This window comes from Taurulus bubalis (assembly GCF_910589615.1).
Source record: "Taurulus bubalis genome assembly, chromosome: 19".
NCBI classification, from domain to species: domain Eukaryota; kingdom Metazoa; phylum Chordata; class Actinopteri; order Perciformes; family Cottidae; genus Taurulus; species Taurulus bubalis.
In genome coordinates, this window is record NC_136607.1 from 20,641,187 (window position 1) to 20,657,599 (window position 16,413).

The 16,413-nt window shown below is 40.9% G+C and overlaps 2 protein-coding genes across 5 annotated transcripts; both read left to right on the forward strand.

The window, feature by feature from the left end:
* Positions 1-669: 669 nt before the first annotated feature.
* LOC306751212 (beta-hexosaminidase subunit beta-like) lies at positions 670-6,970 on the forward strand. The gene is made up of 10 exons (XM_079234760.1): positions 670-780; positions 880-981; positions 2,117-2,249; positions 2,592-2,772; positions 2,863-2,949; positions 3,061-3,133; positions 3,909-4,083; positions 6,058-6,148; positions 6,244-6,348; positions 6,659-6,970. The coding sequence occupies exons 2-10, from the start codon at positions 886-888 to the stop codon at positions 6,720-6,722; spliced, it is 1,005 nt and encodes a 334-aa protein (XP_079090886.1). The 5' UTR covers positions 670-780; positions 880-885; the 3' UTR covers positions 6,723-6,970.
* A 1,685-nt stretch (positions 6,971-8,655) lies between these two features.
* On the forward strand, positions 8,656-15,992 carry LOC306751997 (beta-hexosaminidase subunit beta-like). Of its 4 annotated transcripts, none has more exons than XM_079235686.1 (14): positions 8,656-8,928; positions 9,059-9,210; positions 9,859-9,924; positions 10,360-10,406; positions 10,528-10,638; positions 10,734-10,835; positions 11,469-11,601; positions 12,744-12,924; positions 13,022-13,108; positions 13,230-13,302; positions 13,633-13,807; positions 14,892-14,982; positions 15,078-15,182; positions 15,663-15,992. In XM_079235686.1, exons 1-14 carry the CDS (start codon positions 8,657-8,659, stop codon positions 15,724-15,726), a joined length of 1,659 nt encoding a protein of 552 aa, XP_079091812.1. In that variant the 5' UTR covers position 8,656; the 3' UTR covers positions 15,727-15,992. The 4 variants fall into 4 exon arrangements, 3 of the variants coding, with proteins under 3 accessions (XP_079091812.1, XP_079091811.1, XP_079091813.1); XM_079235685.1 differs by lacking the exon at positions 13,633-13,807 and adding an exon at positions 14,321-14,501; XR_013771214.1 differs by lacking the exons at positions 15,078-15,182; positions 15,663-15,992 and adding an exon at positions 14,321-14,501.
* Positions 15,993-16,413: the final 421 nt, after the last annotated feature.

Sequence of the window (16,413 nt, forward strand, 5' to 3'; positions counted from 1 at the left end):
CGACGGTCTGGGGAATCTTGCATGGTAGGATTTATAAAAAAAAATCCCAATATTGCACCATAGTTTTTGACATAGTTTTTAAAGTTGATCATAGATGAAACTTGTTTGTGTAAAGTGCATCTCGCATGTATTTGTATATCAGTCTTTAATGCCAAGTAAGTTGAATGTACATGGAATTTGACTCAGTGAAAGGTGCATAACAACGAACATAGAATAAAAACAATAAACATAGAATACATTTTTTTTAAATGAACACAAACCTAGACATAGAATAAAATAATAAAAACGATGAACGTATATAATAATAGATAGATATGGTAAATAATAAACGGATGTTTCGGCGTCCCTCCCCGCAGCATACAATTACAATCTGTTTTTGTAACTGTGGAACTTTGCTCACATATCTAAGGTGTGGCATCAGATGACATTAACTACATTTTATAGTGTCATAAAATCTGACAAGAACTTGACCAGGTTACTAACAATTATTCTTTATTTTTTGGCATTGCTTTTAGGTCTGGAAACGTTCAGCCAGTTGGTGTATGAAGATGAATATGGAACTGTAAGTGAAGGGACAATATGTATATTTTTTCATCAAGGGTCAACTGCATGAGAGTCAGGTTTAGACTCGTACTGAGACAACAAAGATGACACTTTGTATCTTTTCAGAAAAGCATCAATTCCACATCAATCAGTGATTTCCCCAGATTTGCACACAGAGGCATCTTGCTGGACAGCTCTCGGCATTTCTTGCCCATTAAAGTCATCTTGGCTAATCTGGTACGTCAATGAGATTTGTTTTCCTCTTCCTTTTTTATTTTGTATTATTGTGTTCGCTGCTTAAAAACCTCTTTTCTTTACTTGTTTTGTTTTATACAGGAAACGATGGCAATGAACAAATTCAACGTGTTCCACTGGCACATCGTGGACGATCCATCTTTCCCGTACATGAGCCGGACGTTCCCAGAGCTGAGCCAGCAGGTGGGGAAGACGGCGTATAGTTGTATTGAGTAGCGTTATTCGGTCTGGCTTAGCCGCAAGGGGTCATAGAGCCCTGCTGGCAAGCACACTGTCTGTTCTCCTGCGGGCTTAATAATAATAATCATAGTCCCACAAAACTTTGGCGAGTATCTCCTTCCACGGCATTACCAGCACACACGTCAAAATACATCAAAACATGCGGCTTGCATCGGGAATCGTGTGCTATGACTTTTCTAAGTGATTCGACTCGCCGTTTTCCCGGTTTTAGGGTTTCAATGTGAAGAGAGCAAAAACATCTTCATCACTATGGGCACTCATCTTTGTGCCCATAGTGACTCGCCATCATTTAACGTAGATAAATTATTTAAGGTTTAAAACGTTACCAAAAGTCTGGAGTTTATTTACCCAATTGGAAATTTTTTGATAGCTAGCACAGTTTTCATGTAATTGTTCAAGTTTAGGAATACTTTGGGACCATTTCAGAGTTTACAATGGGTGTGTATGGCACGGAATGTTCAGAGCTAAAGTGGAGAGCCAACTGACGACAGGGAGCGACAGAAACTTGTCTTTTTGTCCCACAACTTGTCTTTTGTCCCACAATTTTCACTCTTATATACACCATTGCTGGATTGAAACGTAGGGAATATTGTGCTTGTGGTACACATGCGTCGTGGAATACAACACACTTATACTTTTCTGTCAACAAGCCTGAAAGTGACATGAAGTCCAGCCAACTGCTCCGGTTCACTAGTTGAAATTCACAGTCCAGTCTGCCTCTCACCCTGGTGCTCTGTCACCATGACAACCAGTAACATGCACACACATGCAGGAGGAGCAAACTGACAGTTGGTCAGTTGACAGCTCCACAGTCTTAAGACGCTCACGCTCACATGTTTAACTCTACAAACATAACAAGCATAAACGCGTTCGGCTGAGTCTCCACTCCCAGTCTTAAGATCTGCCCCTTCACCCTGGTGTCCCAATCACCATGGTAACCAGTGACCTGTGTCTATGAGGCAATAGCTGCTCTTAAGTCCATCACATACAGAAATGACACCTTAATAACCTCAAAAACACATCTTAATACTGGTAATGTCAAACTATTTTTCTCACAAGTCATTAAACGTGTTCACAGGGAGCGTACCACCCGTACACGCATGTGTACACACCCGCTGACGTGAAGATGGTGATTGAGTTCGGCCGTCTGCGAGGCATCCGTGTAATCCCGGAGTTTGACACTCCAGGACACACACAGTCTTGGGGCAAAGGTGAGTTTTGTTAATGTTGGTGGAAAGACATTGTTAACCCTTGTGTGGTGTGCATTTTGGGGTATTTAATGCAACACAATCACACAATTTTATGTTAAAATACTCATCAGATATTTACTTCATCCCAATTACAAACAATATAAACAGCATATATGGTTAATATTTATCATTTACCTTTGTTTGATCACATGTATGAATTAATATGCTACTCATTTTTATTCCTTTACTTCACAACACATACACACCACACAAGGGTTAACACCTTTTTTTCTTTTGCATTTTTTTTTTTTTAAAATGTCAATAATAATGAACTCTACTTTTATTTATTTCCCCCCCTCTCAGGCCAGCCAGGTCTGCTCACGCCCTGCTACTCTGGCTCCAAACCCTCCGGCTCCTTCGGGCCCGTGAACCCCATCTTGAACTCCACGTATGAGTTCATGAGCCAGTTCTTCAAAGAGATCGGCACCGTGTTCCCCGACGCCTACGTTCACCTGGGAGGAGACGAGGTCGACTTCAGCTGTTGGTGAGACAGAAAAAGATTAGACGGCAGTTCATATTTTGCTGCATTTCTTTTATTATTTTTTATTACATTTGTTTCTTAATTGCCCTGCAGGAAGTCCAACCCGGACATTCAGAAGTTTATGGATCAGCAAGGCTTCGGACAAGACTACAAAAAACTGGAATCCTTCTACATCCAAAAGTATTTTGTTTGTTTAACAGTAACATTCTGTCACATTTTTCAAGTTTTGTTATGTTCCTTAAAAAGGCAAAGAATTCATTTATTTGGTTCCTTTTTTTTTGTTTCTCATAGACTCTTGAATATCGTCGCCACGACCAAGAAGGGCTACATGATCTGGCAGGAGGTCTTTGACAACGGTGTCAAGGTAACTGAAGAGTTATATAATGAGATGATGATGATGATGATGATGATAATAATAATAATAATAATAATAATAATAATAATGATAATAGCGTCGGCCTTTTCTAGACTAACTAGTAGAGACGCACAGATCGATCAGCCGGTGACTGTAATACTGATTCATGAATAGTTTTGTATAAATGCATAGTTTTAGTTTATATATATATATATATATATATATATATATATATATATATATATATATATATATATATATATATATATATATATATATATATATATATATATATATATATATATATATATATATATATATATATATATATATATATATATATATAAATAAGAGAGATATCTATAGATAGGCTTGTTAACTCTCTATAATAGGCCTTCATATGCTTTATAGAATCCTATTATCTGGTTCTTCGGTAATATTTATGAACACGCAGTTGAATTTCCCCCGAAATAAATGTATATATGTATATTTGTGTGTGTATATATGTATCTTTTTTGTAAATGCTTGTGTATGCTGTCAATTAATTTTCTTAAAACTCAAGAAAAAAAAATCAGAACATTGCAAACTTGATCACCATTTATAGATCATTTGTGTTTTGATATTTTGAGAAATGGTCTTATTTGTTTTATATTCTCAAGCTAAGCTAACCAGCTTCTTATTTAGCATTCAGACATCGATCTAAAACGCGAATAAATGCATTTCCCAAAATGTTAAACGTATCAACCATCTTAAATACAGCAGCTTGGTCTGTAACTGTTTGCAGCTAAAGCCAGACACGGTGGTGCATGTGTGGATCGGCCGCGGGGCGAATGATGAGATGAGCAGGGTCACGGCAGCCGGTTTCACCACCATCCTCTCCGCCCCGTGGTACCTAGATTACATTAGCTATCGACAGGACTGGACCAAGTACTACAAGGTTGAGCCGCTCAGCTTCAACGGTCAGTTTTTAATTTTTTTTTGGGAAGGTGATTTTAATTTGGTGGAGGCAAAAAAAAGGGGATTTTATTCAACAGGTTTATGCTTGAAAACAGCACAGTTGTGACGAGGAGAGCGAGTCAGAGACGGACATGAGGGGCATAATGGGGCTGTCCAATGGGAGTAGTGGTAAATAATGAGTGAACACGGTGACATGGAAAGACGGTACAGGCAGAAGAACAATCTCCCCCATTCGCATCGGTTTGAGCTGAAATGACAACTGCCAGCAGCAGAGGGAAGAAGATATTTAAACGTTTGACAACGCTGTGATTGATTAACGGAAACTGCACCGACTCCGACTGGTTGGTTCATTCAACACACACACCCCAATCAGCTGATGGAGTAATGGCTGTGAGACTTAGAGACTGAGCTTATGAATGAACTGGAGAGTAAAGAGTGTCTCCCTGACTGAACTTACGCTGGAGCTTCATTTTTATTGGCAAGACTTTCTCCCTTTATGACTGGGGATTTGCTGTTTATGCAACATTGCTTTGTTTTCCTCCAGCATTTTAACTACAGGTGTTAGGACTTTACCTCCCTCACATGGTTGTTTTGTTGCTCTGATTTTGTTATCCGTATTGTTTTGTAACGGGACGGCCCTGACCTGGTCAGAACTTAGGGGACGCCTACTCCTTACGCCAGTCGTGTAAGGAGGGCCCGTTTTAGAAGCCTGAGGTTTCCCTCTCAGTTTGCTTTCGATTACAATTTATAGAGATAATGACGGATGTTAAAAACCCCATTCGTTCAGTTTTTCCCTGTGGCCTTCCTATTTCATTGAGCCACAGTGATCCACCGAACTGTTTCCTCTAACAGGAAAGGAAGATGAACCGTTTTACACACAGTGCAACCCAAACGATTACTTACATTTGTCTGGATCTGGAAACGAGGTGGGATTGTGTTCCCTGGTCAATGGCCTCGGCCCGGTGTTACCTTCTTCGTCTCGAAAAACCTGGAAGTTATCTTCTTCCATTAAACGGGAGTCCCCATTGAGTAGAGTTCTACACTCTTGTTTGAGAGTATACGTTTTATTTCAACAAGAGTTATTATACACACAGTACCATAACTGATTCTTTTTTTGTCTTGGAGGAAATCCCCTCAGCTCTTAGAAACAGGTACCAGTTACAAGTGGGGAAGTCCATCTCAGGGACAGAGCCCAAGAGGAACTGAAGAAGTGTGCGGTTATCAGAGTGTGTGTATATATAGGCAAGTGCGTGGGAAGATCTCTGTCAAAACATAGTGGGAGTAACAGGTGCATGTGATTACAATCTGCTTTGACCTTGGTCACACGCTCAATAGTGTGTTTTTTTCGGAAAAGCTACTCAAGGTCAGCTGATAAACAACTGGACCATATTTAGACCCGTCTTTCGTCTGCTATGACCTTATTTAAATGTCGTTAAAATGCCATTTAAAAAAAACAGGAATGTACTACAGCGTATTTAAGCACTATTTCACTCAATACAATTAGCATAATGCAGCATGATAAAAATATTATTTCAATCAAAACAATTAGTTATAATCATCGTGATAAAAGATCATTTTACTTAAAACAATTTATAATGCATTGTGATGTAAGACTATTTCACTTAAAGCAATTTAGTTATAATGCATAAAGAGAAAATGTAAAGAACTTAGAATGAAAAGTACGTAGAAAAGCAAAGAAAAGAGAAGAACTCGTACTTTACATAACCCAATCCTCAACAGTTTGACTCTTGATACGTATCTGAAATGTCCTGAAGTTGTCTGTCACTCCTGGGCTAATATGTGTAAACCTGTTGAATGAGGGAAATTATTACAAATATTTAGCTTTCAGAAAATCACTGAATAGAATAAAATACCTAATTTAATTACAATTATACTCTCTAGTCCAGCGGAGTGTTTGATTCCCTGGATGTTGCTCAGGCTGCCTCGTCTCCATTAAATATTATATTTAAAAACAGGAACTGACGCACAGAAGAAGCTCGTGATTGGTGGAGAAGCCTGTCTGTGGGGCGAGTATGTGGACGCCACCAACCTGACACCCAGACTCTGGTATGTCGTTTCCTAATTAAATATGTTCATGAAAATAAATGTTTACTGTATACTGATAATTTTCCTTTTCTTGGGGTTCTTCTGGTCATTTGCAGGCCTCGTGCCAGCGCGGTGGCAGAGCGTCTGTGGAGCGCCAAGGATGTGACGGACGTCAACGACGCCTTCAACCGACTGTCTGTGCACCGCTGCCGCATGGTGGAGTGAGTACCGTCTGTTTGTGCTCTTCACATCACACCAGTACCTCTGGGGCTCACTGTTAATGCAGGACGGAAAAATAAATACCAGGAACGATAACTAGGTGTATGGAGGAATTCTGATGTTAAATTAATTACATTTGAAGGCCCTTTCCATACATTGAAAGACGTGTTGCCTCTAACCGGTTCAAATCCTCCACATAACTCACATTTACTACACGTTTGGCCTCGTGCAAGAACATTGTCGTATTTTTTTCTTAATGTTCTCTTGAATATGAAATGCTCAATAATCTGAGCCATCTCTTCCTATCCTAAGGCGTGGGATCCCAGCTCAGCCGCTGTTTTACAGCTACTGTCCCCATGAGTACAAAGGCTTCTGAAACAACTGTACAGCTGGCCATTGGAACAGGAGAGGAAAAGGGAAACAATCGACTCCATGTTGTATGTCGAAGAAATCAAACGCCAAACTGCCTTCTGTGCCGACGTCACTGTATTAATGCTCCTGGACACGTCATTATTTTAAAATCTGCTCTACAGAACTCTTGATCGCTTCTAATGTCATAAAACCTCTCGAATTTATGAATGCACTTTTTTTTTATGAATGCTTGATTGTGAATAAAATGTTGACATTTTAGTTGCGACTCTTGTTTCATATCCAAATCAAAAACTGTTATGAAATATTTTTGCAAAAAGTGTATTTTACATCCAGTAAAAGAACATGGTTAATTTTGGATCAGCGTTCACTTCACGTAGATTTATTTGTAACACAGTTTAAAAATAAAACAAGTTGGGTTCCGGTATATAGACAACATCCTCCTTCCACATCTGTCTTTCCCAAACCCGAACAAACAAACCGACGCATTATTTATAACATAACATTCATCCAACCCCTGATTTCATATTTCTCGTCACTCTTCTCATGTATACCAGCTCAAGCCTTACTTAAGGAAAGCGGCTGCTCTGTGACGTGACGTCTCACCCCCAGTCTTTCCCTAATCGTTGCTTTGAGTTTCTTTGGCACCTTCAGTAAATGCTCCTTAAATATGACACCAGCGACACCTGGTGGACACGATACTCCTGGGAGCAAAGTTGATCGTCACAGTGTGAACAGATCCTGAAGGGATCCTAACAAGGTGTATTTGTAAGAGAGTACTTTAGAAAAGAAAAAAAAACACACAAACATTTTATCATTATGACTTTATTGAATGGAGTTTTTTCTACTCACAAAGTAAAAGGGATCTCTCTCACACTATCTCTCTCTATCTGGTTCAACCTGTCCTGATCTTTTACTGGAAACCGCATACCTCTCACCTGAGGGACGGGTCGAGCAGAATCATTCTTCCGAAGAAAAAATGAATGAAACGTTCAACGTCGCTTTCTCTCTGTATCCTTACATGTTTGTATCCACCACATATGTATCCATTTTTAAGTTTGCTTTTAATGTAAAGCCCTTTGTGTGTAAGTAAGAAATAAATATGAGGTAGTAAGTCATAATTATGAGATTTAGTATCTCATCATTTTGAGAGTTTCTCATTATAATGACTTGTAGGGCATTTATTTTTTCATCACAGATGCAGAAATGGGCTTTCATACCTTTTGTGAATTGTGCAATGCAGCATTGATTTCTTTACTTGCATATCTGTAACATGAAGATAAACACATTTCTAAACGACAATATGATCAAATACTTTAAATTGCCCGCACATAAAATTAGATGCAATACCAAATATAATAATAATACATTTAATTTATATAGCGCTTATCCAAATGCTCACAGACGCTTGACAGAGACAAAACAGAACAAAAAGAAAACAAAAATATAGAAAGACAATGGAGCAAACAAAACAATTAATCCCAAAAAATAAATATATATATACACACAACTCAAGATGTATTCTTCGTGGTTACCTTGCTTTCTATGCACTTAGATGTAACCTCATGTTTAATTAATAGCGAGTGAGGAATTATTTTTTAAATTTTCAGGTCGAGGTTCCCTTTTCATCTGTGCAAGACCTGTACTTCTGCATGCGAAGCCCCGCCCCCTTCCCTCCACATAAAGCTGTGTTGTGATAGGCGCATGCAAAGCCCCGCCCCCTTCCCTCCACATAAAGCTGTGTTGTGATAGGCGCATGCAAAGCCCCGCCCCCTTCCCTCCACATAAAGCTGTGTTGTGATAGGCGCATGCAAAGCCCCGCCCACATCCTGGCACATAAAGCTGTGTTGTGATAGGCGCATGCAAAGCCCCGCCCCCTTCCCTCCACATAAAGCTGTGTTGTGATAGGCGGTCTCGTGACTCCGCTTTCTGGACACCAACATGACCGCCACCCTGCAGCTCGCGCTCGTGCTGCTGGCCCTGGGCTTCTCTCAGGGGCGGCAGCACAACTACCTCGACGAAGTCGACCAACTGGACCAAGAGACTGAGTTCGTAGCCGAACCCTCAAAGTTCGGGTCCCTGTGGCCTCTGCCGCAGAAAGTGAAAATCTCAGCCGTCTCGTTCAAGTTGACCGGAGTCAGCTTCAAAATATCCGACGCCAAGGAGTCCTCCGCCGGGCAGAGCTGCAGCCTCCTGCAGGACGCGTACCGGAGGTGAGCGGCTCGTTTCAAAGTCTCTTTCTCTGTTTTAATGTGTATAAATGGGAAGCGCCGCGTTGCGTTCAGGGACCCGTAAGTGCATGGTTAAAACGCGCCCCCTCCCGTTCCACGTCTCCCTCCACAGGTATTATGAGTACCTGTTCGCCGGCGCTAAGAGGCAGGAGCCGGGCAAAGGCAGCCGGACCGGTCCCGCGGTGCTGGCGGAGCTCCAGGTGTGGATCACATCACCTGACTCGGAATGTGACAGCTACCCCAGTGTTAAATCTGACGAGTCATGTGAGTCACTTCTCTTCCTCACTCGTGACATGCAACATCTCCAAATGTAACGAAGTACAAAGTTAACATTAACTCCAATAGGACCATTAGTGCTTTCACTTGTGATATTTAACATTGAGCCGATATGCTTACATACTTTTACATAACTAATATTTTGCAATAGTTTTACTTGGAGGAATGGAGTCATTTTTATATTGCAGTATCGCTGCTTTTTCTTTTGAGTAATTGATCTGAATACTTCCTCCGCTGCTTTTGCAGGAAGGAAAGTTGCATACTGTTATCTGCAGGCTCATGAATTATGATTTTTATCCATTGCTGTTTAATTTCACACGAGCAAAGACCACAAAAGTCTGCAAAACAAGTACTTTTTGCTGATGATTCTTCTTTATTGAATGCAGACCGTCTACTTGTAAAGAGTATTTAAAAACAAATGAATTGGGACTTTAACTGAAAAGTTAATGCTTTGAACACCATCTGATTCTCTTTTTTTCTATATTTTACAACCAGAGTTCACAGCTTATCAGTAAAGTTGGAGTTTACCAGGATGAACACGGTCAATGAGACCAACTGTTTAAAGTATTTAAGACTTAAGTGTCCTCATAACCGCCTGCACAGCTTTGACTGCACTGATGCAAACTGTGTCCACAGATGAGCTGACGGTGGATCAGCCGTATGCCGTCTTGAAGGCGCCGACGGTCTGGGGAGCCTTGCATGGTAGGATTTTAGATTATTTATTTACCCAATATTGCACCATAGTTTTTGACATTTGATCTTGATAAATAGCTTAAAGTTGATCACAGATTAAACTTGTCTGTGTATAGTGCATCTAGCCATTTATTTGTATATCAGAAGTGTTTATTGCCAAGTAAGTTGAACATATGAGGAATTTGACTCGGTGAAAGGTGCATAACAATAAACATAGATAAAACATATAATAAAGCAATGATGGATGGATATGGTATCTAATAAACAGATGTTTTTGCATCCCTCCCTGCAGCATAAAATTACAATGTGTTTTTGTAACTGTGGAACTTTGCTCACATATCTGAGGTGTGGCATCAGATGACTAACTACATTTTATAGTGTCATCAAATCTGACAAGAACTTGACATGATTACAAACAAAGTGTTTTTTTTTTTTTTTTTAAAGGTCTGGAAACGTTCAGCCAGTTGGTGTATCAAGATGAATATGGAACTGTAAGTGAAGGGACAATATGAATGCTTTACATTTTTTATTTTTTCATCAAGGGTCAACTGCATGAGAGTCAGGTTTAGACTCGTACTGAGATAACAAAGATGACACTTTGTATCTTTTCAGAAAAGCATCAATTCCACGTCAGTCAGTGATTTCCCCAGATTTGCACACAGAGGCATCTTGCTGGACAGCTCTCGGCATTTCTTGCCCATTAAAGTCATCTTGGCTAATCTGGTACGTCAATGAGATTTGTTTTCCTCTTCCTTTTTTTATTTTGTATTATTGTGTTCGCTGCTTAAAAACCTCTTTTCTTTACTTGTTTTATACAGGAAACGATGGCAATGAACAAATTCAACGTGTTCCACTGGCACATCGTGGACGATCCATCTTTCCCGTACATGAGCCGGACGTTCCCAGAGCTGAGCCAGCAGGTGGGGAAGACGGCGTATAGTTTCAGTGTTTCCCCTAGCGTTATATTAGGGCCTGTAGCTCCTGGACCGGAGGAGCGCTCCTGCTCCAAGTGAACAAGCCAGTGCTCGGGTCTTGTACCAACAAAGAGCCTGCTGGCTTCATGGTACGAATGTACACAGACATGCAACTAAGTCATTGGTAAATACATGGAGAAATGCCTGTACTTTCGGGTAAATGGCTACGATACGCCGTTAACAGGTTACGCTTGAGCGACTCGCCGATTCTTGGCGTTTTGCCAATCTCAAGTGAGGTCGTCTTTTTTGCTGTTCGTCTGTCAAAACGGAAATGATTTCTAGAGGAAAGCAGCTACTAATGCTGATAACACGTGATGGCTCACATACCTGCACTCATTCCGTTTTGCAAACAAATAATTAGCGTAAAGTTTTCCACAATAAGCTATTTAGTAACTAAATATATATATATTTTTGCACAGATATAACTTTATTTTCATTGTTCTAAGTGATTGCAATTTAAAAAAATGATATTTACAGAAAATGTTTGAGAACCACTAATTTAACTGTAAACTTAGGGGAAACACTGTTCTAGCGTTATTAAACTATTTTGTATTCACAAGTCATTAAACGTGTTCACAGGGAGCGTACCACCCGTACACGCATGTGTACACACCCGCTGACGTGAAGATGGTGATTGAGTTCGGCCGTCTGCGAGGCATCCGTGTAATCCCGGAGTTTGACACTCCAGGACACACACAGTCTTGGGGCAAAGGTGAGTTTTGTTAATGTTGGTGGAAAGACATTGTTAACCCTTGTGTGGTGTTCATATTATTGTTATTCAGCCAGTGGTCATGGGTCTGGTGGACCTGCTGCATTTTGGGGTATTTAATTCAACACAATTTTGTTAAAATACTAATCAGATGTTTACTTTAATTACAAGTAATATAAACGGCATATATGGTTCATATTTGCCCTTTACCTTTGTTGGATCACATGTTCGAATTAATGTGCTACTCATTTTTTGGATTTACTTATAAAATTTAATAGAAAAAGAAAATCCATTATAATCGCGACGCGAGTGATGCTCCTGGACATCCTGTCTAGTGGACTCATGAGTACCACATTCTGGCCTTTCTTTGCCTCATAGGATGCACAAACTTGGCAGCGTTGACAGGCCTGTTCTGTGTAGTCGGCAGTTGGGGTGGAGCTCAGACTGGTTTTCCGTATCCTCCATCAGGCTTCCCTGTGTAGACGTGTAAGTTCCTATGAACTTACACTTCTTCACTTGCTGATGTGCTGGTCCTGGGGCTAGTCTTCATTTTGGAACTAGCTGAGGTCTGAGCCTAGAACCCTGAGGTCAGAGAATTAGCGGTGGGGGGAAAAAAAAAATCGCTGCAGCATAGTATCGCGATATTTTGCGTGGCGATATTGTATCGATACACGGAAGCCAAGTATCAATCTTTTATTTAATCACTTATAAACTTTTTGGACCTAGAATAATAAAATCAATTGCTTTTTCAGCCCACTAGATGGTGCTGTGTTTTGTGGTGAGGTCAGCAGAGGTCCCAGGTCAGCGTGATCGTAGGAAGTGGACTTCTCCACTGTAGACTCTACTACAAACTGTTCAGTTTGTCAGGTGCAACATTTATGACGGTGTTGGTCAGTTTGTCCCATTTTGCTGCAATAAAAATGATTGAAGTGAGATGAACAGACTGAAAACTTTATCTTATTAGATAAAATATGTAGACAAAATTTCCTTTGGGGACAATTTGCGGTTGAAAAAAGGGAATATGTCGCAATATCATGGGACTTCTGGTGATTCCCACCCTTCCAGAGAATATAACGTTTGGGACTTTTTTCTTTTAAAAATGTTAAACAATGAACTCTACTTTTATTTATTTCCCCCCCTCTCAGGCCAGCCAGGTCTGCTCACGCCCTGCTACTCTGGCTCCAAACCCTCCGGCTCCTTCGGGCCCGTGAACCCCATCTTGAACTCCACGTATGAGTTCATGAGCCAGTTCTTCAAAGAGATCGGCACCGTGTTCCCCGACGCCTACGTTCACCTGGGAGGAGACGAGGTCGACTTCACCTGTTGGTGAGACAGAAAAAGATTCTCCTCGCCATCAAAGATTAGACGGCAGTTCATATTTTGCTGCAGTTTTTTAAAAATGTGTTTCTTAATTGCCCTGCAGGAAGTCCAACCCGGACATTCAGAAGTTTATGGATCAGCAAGGCTTCGGACAAGACTACAGCAAACTGGAATCCTTCTACATCCAAAAGTATTTTGCTTGTTTAACAGTAACATTCTGTCACATTTGCCAAGTTCTGTTCCAGACTTTCTGATTTTTTATTTTTTATTTTTTTTATTTTTATTTTTTTTATTTTTTTTTATTTTTAAAGACTCTTGAATATCGTCGCCACGACCCAGAAGGGCTACATGATCTGGCAGGAGGTCTTTGACAACGGCGTCAAGGTAATGATAACGTCGGCCTTTTCTAGACTAACTAGTAGACCCACAGATCGATCGACTGTAATACTTATTTATAAATAGTTTTGTACAAACGCATATTTTTAGATCAAATAGGCTTGTTAACGCTCTATAATAGGCCTTCATATGCTTTATAGAATCATGTTATCTGGCTCTTCGCTAATATTTATGAACGCGCAGTTGAATTTTATTTGATTAGATGTCAATCTAAAACGCGAATAAATGCATTTCCCAAAATGTTCTTTTTTGTTTGACCCAAACCGACAACTCGTGTATCATCTTAAATGCAGCGGCTTGGTCTGTAACTGTTTGCAGCTAAAGGCAGACACAGTAGTGCATGTGTGGATCAACAGCGCGGCGAACAGTGAGATGGGCAAAGTCACGGCAGCCGGTTACACCACCATCCTCTCCGCCCCGTGGTACCTAGATTACATTAGCTACCAACAGGACTGGCAGAACTACTACAAGGTTGAGCCGCTCAGCTTCAACGGTCAGTTTCTTTGGGGGGAAGCGGGGAAGGTGATTTAATTTGGTGGAGGCAAAAAAAAGAATTGTGGATTTTGTTGAACAGGTTCATGCTTGAACGGCACAGTTGTGACGAGGCGAGCGAGTCAGAGACGGACATGAGGGGCATAATGGGGCTGCTGGTTTCAGTGGTTTCACGTTGATTCGTTCATTGGGGGATTAGTTCACTGCCATGGAGCAACAATGACCCAATAAACTAACGGTCCAATGGAAAGACTACCCAGCTCGTCTCCTGGGTTCAAATCCAACCGACGGGGGAATGAAAGTCAGGTTACAAGACGAGAGCGGACTGAACCTTTTTTGATTTCCAGACACTTGCTTAAAGATTACGCAACATAAATAGTTTCAGCAGAAGTAAAATCCCAAGGACACAAGTGTCTTGAAATGATACAAAGGCTCAGACGTCTTCGTCCCTCCACTCCCTTGTTCTTCTTCTTGCTCTTGCTGATACTCACGCTTGTGTGTGTGTGCCGTGTAGCTGAAGCCAGACACACTTATCCACGTTTGGAAAGGAAACAAGGAGCAATACCAGAGTGAGATGGCAAACGTTACGGCGTCAGGGTTCCAGACCCTGCTGTCCACTCCCTGGTACCTGAACCGTATCTCCTACGGCCAGGACTGGCAGGGCCATTACAGGGCCGACCCGCAGGACTTCAAGGGTTCGTGTCTGTATGATTGATTTTAATTGGCAAGACTTTCCCCCTTTATGACTGGTAATTTGCTGTTTATGCAACATTGCTTTCTACAGGTGTTAGGACTTTACCTCCCTCACATGGTTGCTTTATTGCTCCTGACTTTTTATTATCCGTATTGTTTGACTCTTGATACGTATCTGAAATGTCCTGAACTTGTCTGTCACTCCTGGGCTAATATGTGTAAACCTGTTGAATGAGGGAAATTATAAAAAATATTTAGCTTTCAGAAAATCACTGAATAGAATAAAATACCTCATTTAATTACAATTATACTCTCTAGTCCAGCGGAGTGTTTGATTCCCTGGATGTTGCTCAGGCTGCCTCGTCTCCATTAAATATTATATTTAAAAACAGGAACTGACGCACAGAAGAAGCTCGTGATTGGTGGAGAAGCCTGTCTGTGGGGCGAGTATGTGGACGCCACCAACCTGACACCCAGACTCTGGTATGTCGTTTCCTAATTAAATATGTTCATGAAAATAAATGTTTACTGTATACTGATAATTTTCCTTTTCTTGGGGTTCTTCTGGTCATTTGCAGGCCTCGTGCCAGCGCGGTGGCAGAGCGTCTGTGGAGCGCCAAGGATGTGACGGACGTCAACGACGCCTTCAACCGACTGTCTGTGCACCGCTGCCGCATGGTGGAGTGAGTACCGTCTGTTTGTGCTCTTCACATCACACCAGTACCTCTGGGGCTCACTGTTAATGCAGGACGGAAAAATAAATACCAGGAACGATAACTAGGTGTATGGAGGAATTCTGATGTTAAATTAATTACACTTTCCATACATTGAAAGACCTTGTTGCCTCTTTGAGCTCTGACCGGTTAAAATCAGCCACATAACTCATTTACTACACGTTTGGCCTCGTGTAAGAACCTTTTCCATCTTTTTTTTTCCGGGGGGCTCGTACTGTTAATGGCGTGTCACTGAAATAAAGAAGAAATGGTTCCATGTGAAAATTGTTTTATAAAAAAAACTCTAGCCACAGCAAGAGGATCGATGACTGCAATTAGTCAAGGGGAGACCCGGTCTCTGCCTAATCATCCAACAGACACCCTCCTGTTGGAGGCTTCTAATGTAATATAAATGGATTGATAATCTGAGCCATCTCTTCCTATCCTAAGGCGTGGGATCCCAGCTCAGCCGCTGTTTTCCAGCTACTGTCCCCATGAGTACAAAGGCATCTGAAAACAACTGTAAAGCTGGCCATTGGAACAGGAGAGGAAAAGGGAAACAATCGACTCCATGTTGTATGTCGAGGAAATCAACTAAACTAACTAGCTAAACTGCCTTCTGTGCCGACGTCATGTACGAATGCTCTTGGACGCGTCATTCTTTTAAATTCTGCTCTACAGAACTCTTGATCGCTTCTGATGTCATAAAACCTCTCGAATTTATGAATGCACTTTTTTTTTTTTCATGAATGTTTGATTGTGAATAAAGTTGACAATTTAGTTGCGACTCTTGTTTCATATCAAAATTAAACACTAAATTTATTTAACATCCAATAAAAGAACCCCCAACCCTCTGCAGCTGTCCTTTGAGTGAAACAGCAGAGGGTTAGGGATATCTAGACTGGGTCATTTTGACCTGAGGAAAACAGCAGAGGGTTGGGGATACTAAAAGTGTATGTTAATATGACAGCTTTCAGGATACTTTTTTGAAATGCTATGGGATGAACAAATCATGGGTTAGAATCGTTTTAAACAATAATTCCCATACCAGGAGTCGAACCTGGGCGAAAACCAGGAATCCTACGACGCTAGACCATATGGGACACACTTACAAATTACTAATAGGACTTTTTCCGATATACTCTATGATTTTTAATGATCTTTCAGAACTGCTTTGACACATTATACTACAACTTTTATG

Excerpts from the sequence above, each read along its gene's own strand:
- LOC306751212 (XM_079234760.1), top strand. The coding sequence starts at position 886 with ATGGCAATGAACAAATTCAACGTGTTCCACTGGCACATCGTGGACGAT. Across the intron at positions 2,250-2,591 it reads CACACAGTCTTGGGGCAAAG|GCCAGCCAGGTCTGCTCACG; the intron begins GTGAGTTTTGTT and ends CCCCCCTCTCAG. Across the intron at positions 4,084-6,057 it reads TGAGCCGCTCAGCTTCAACG|GAACTGACGCACAGAAGAAG; the intron begins GTCAGTTTTTAA and ends ATTTAAAAACAG.
- LOC306751997 (XM_079235685.1), top strand. The coding sequence starts at position 8,657 with ATGACCGCCACCCTGCAGCTCGCGCTCGTGCTGCTGGCCCTGGGCTTC. Across the intron at positions 10,407-10,527 it reads ATCAAGATGAATATGGAACT|AAAAGCATCAATTCCACGTC; the intron begins GTAAGTGAAGGG and ends GTATCTTTTCAG. Across the intron at positions 14,983-15,077 it reads AACCTGACACCCAGACTCTG|GCCTCGTGCCAGCGCGGTGG; the intron begins GTATGTCGTTTC and ends GGTCATTTGCAG.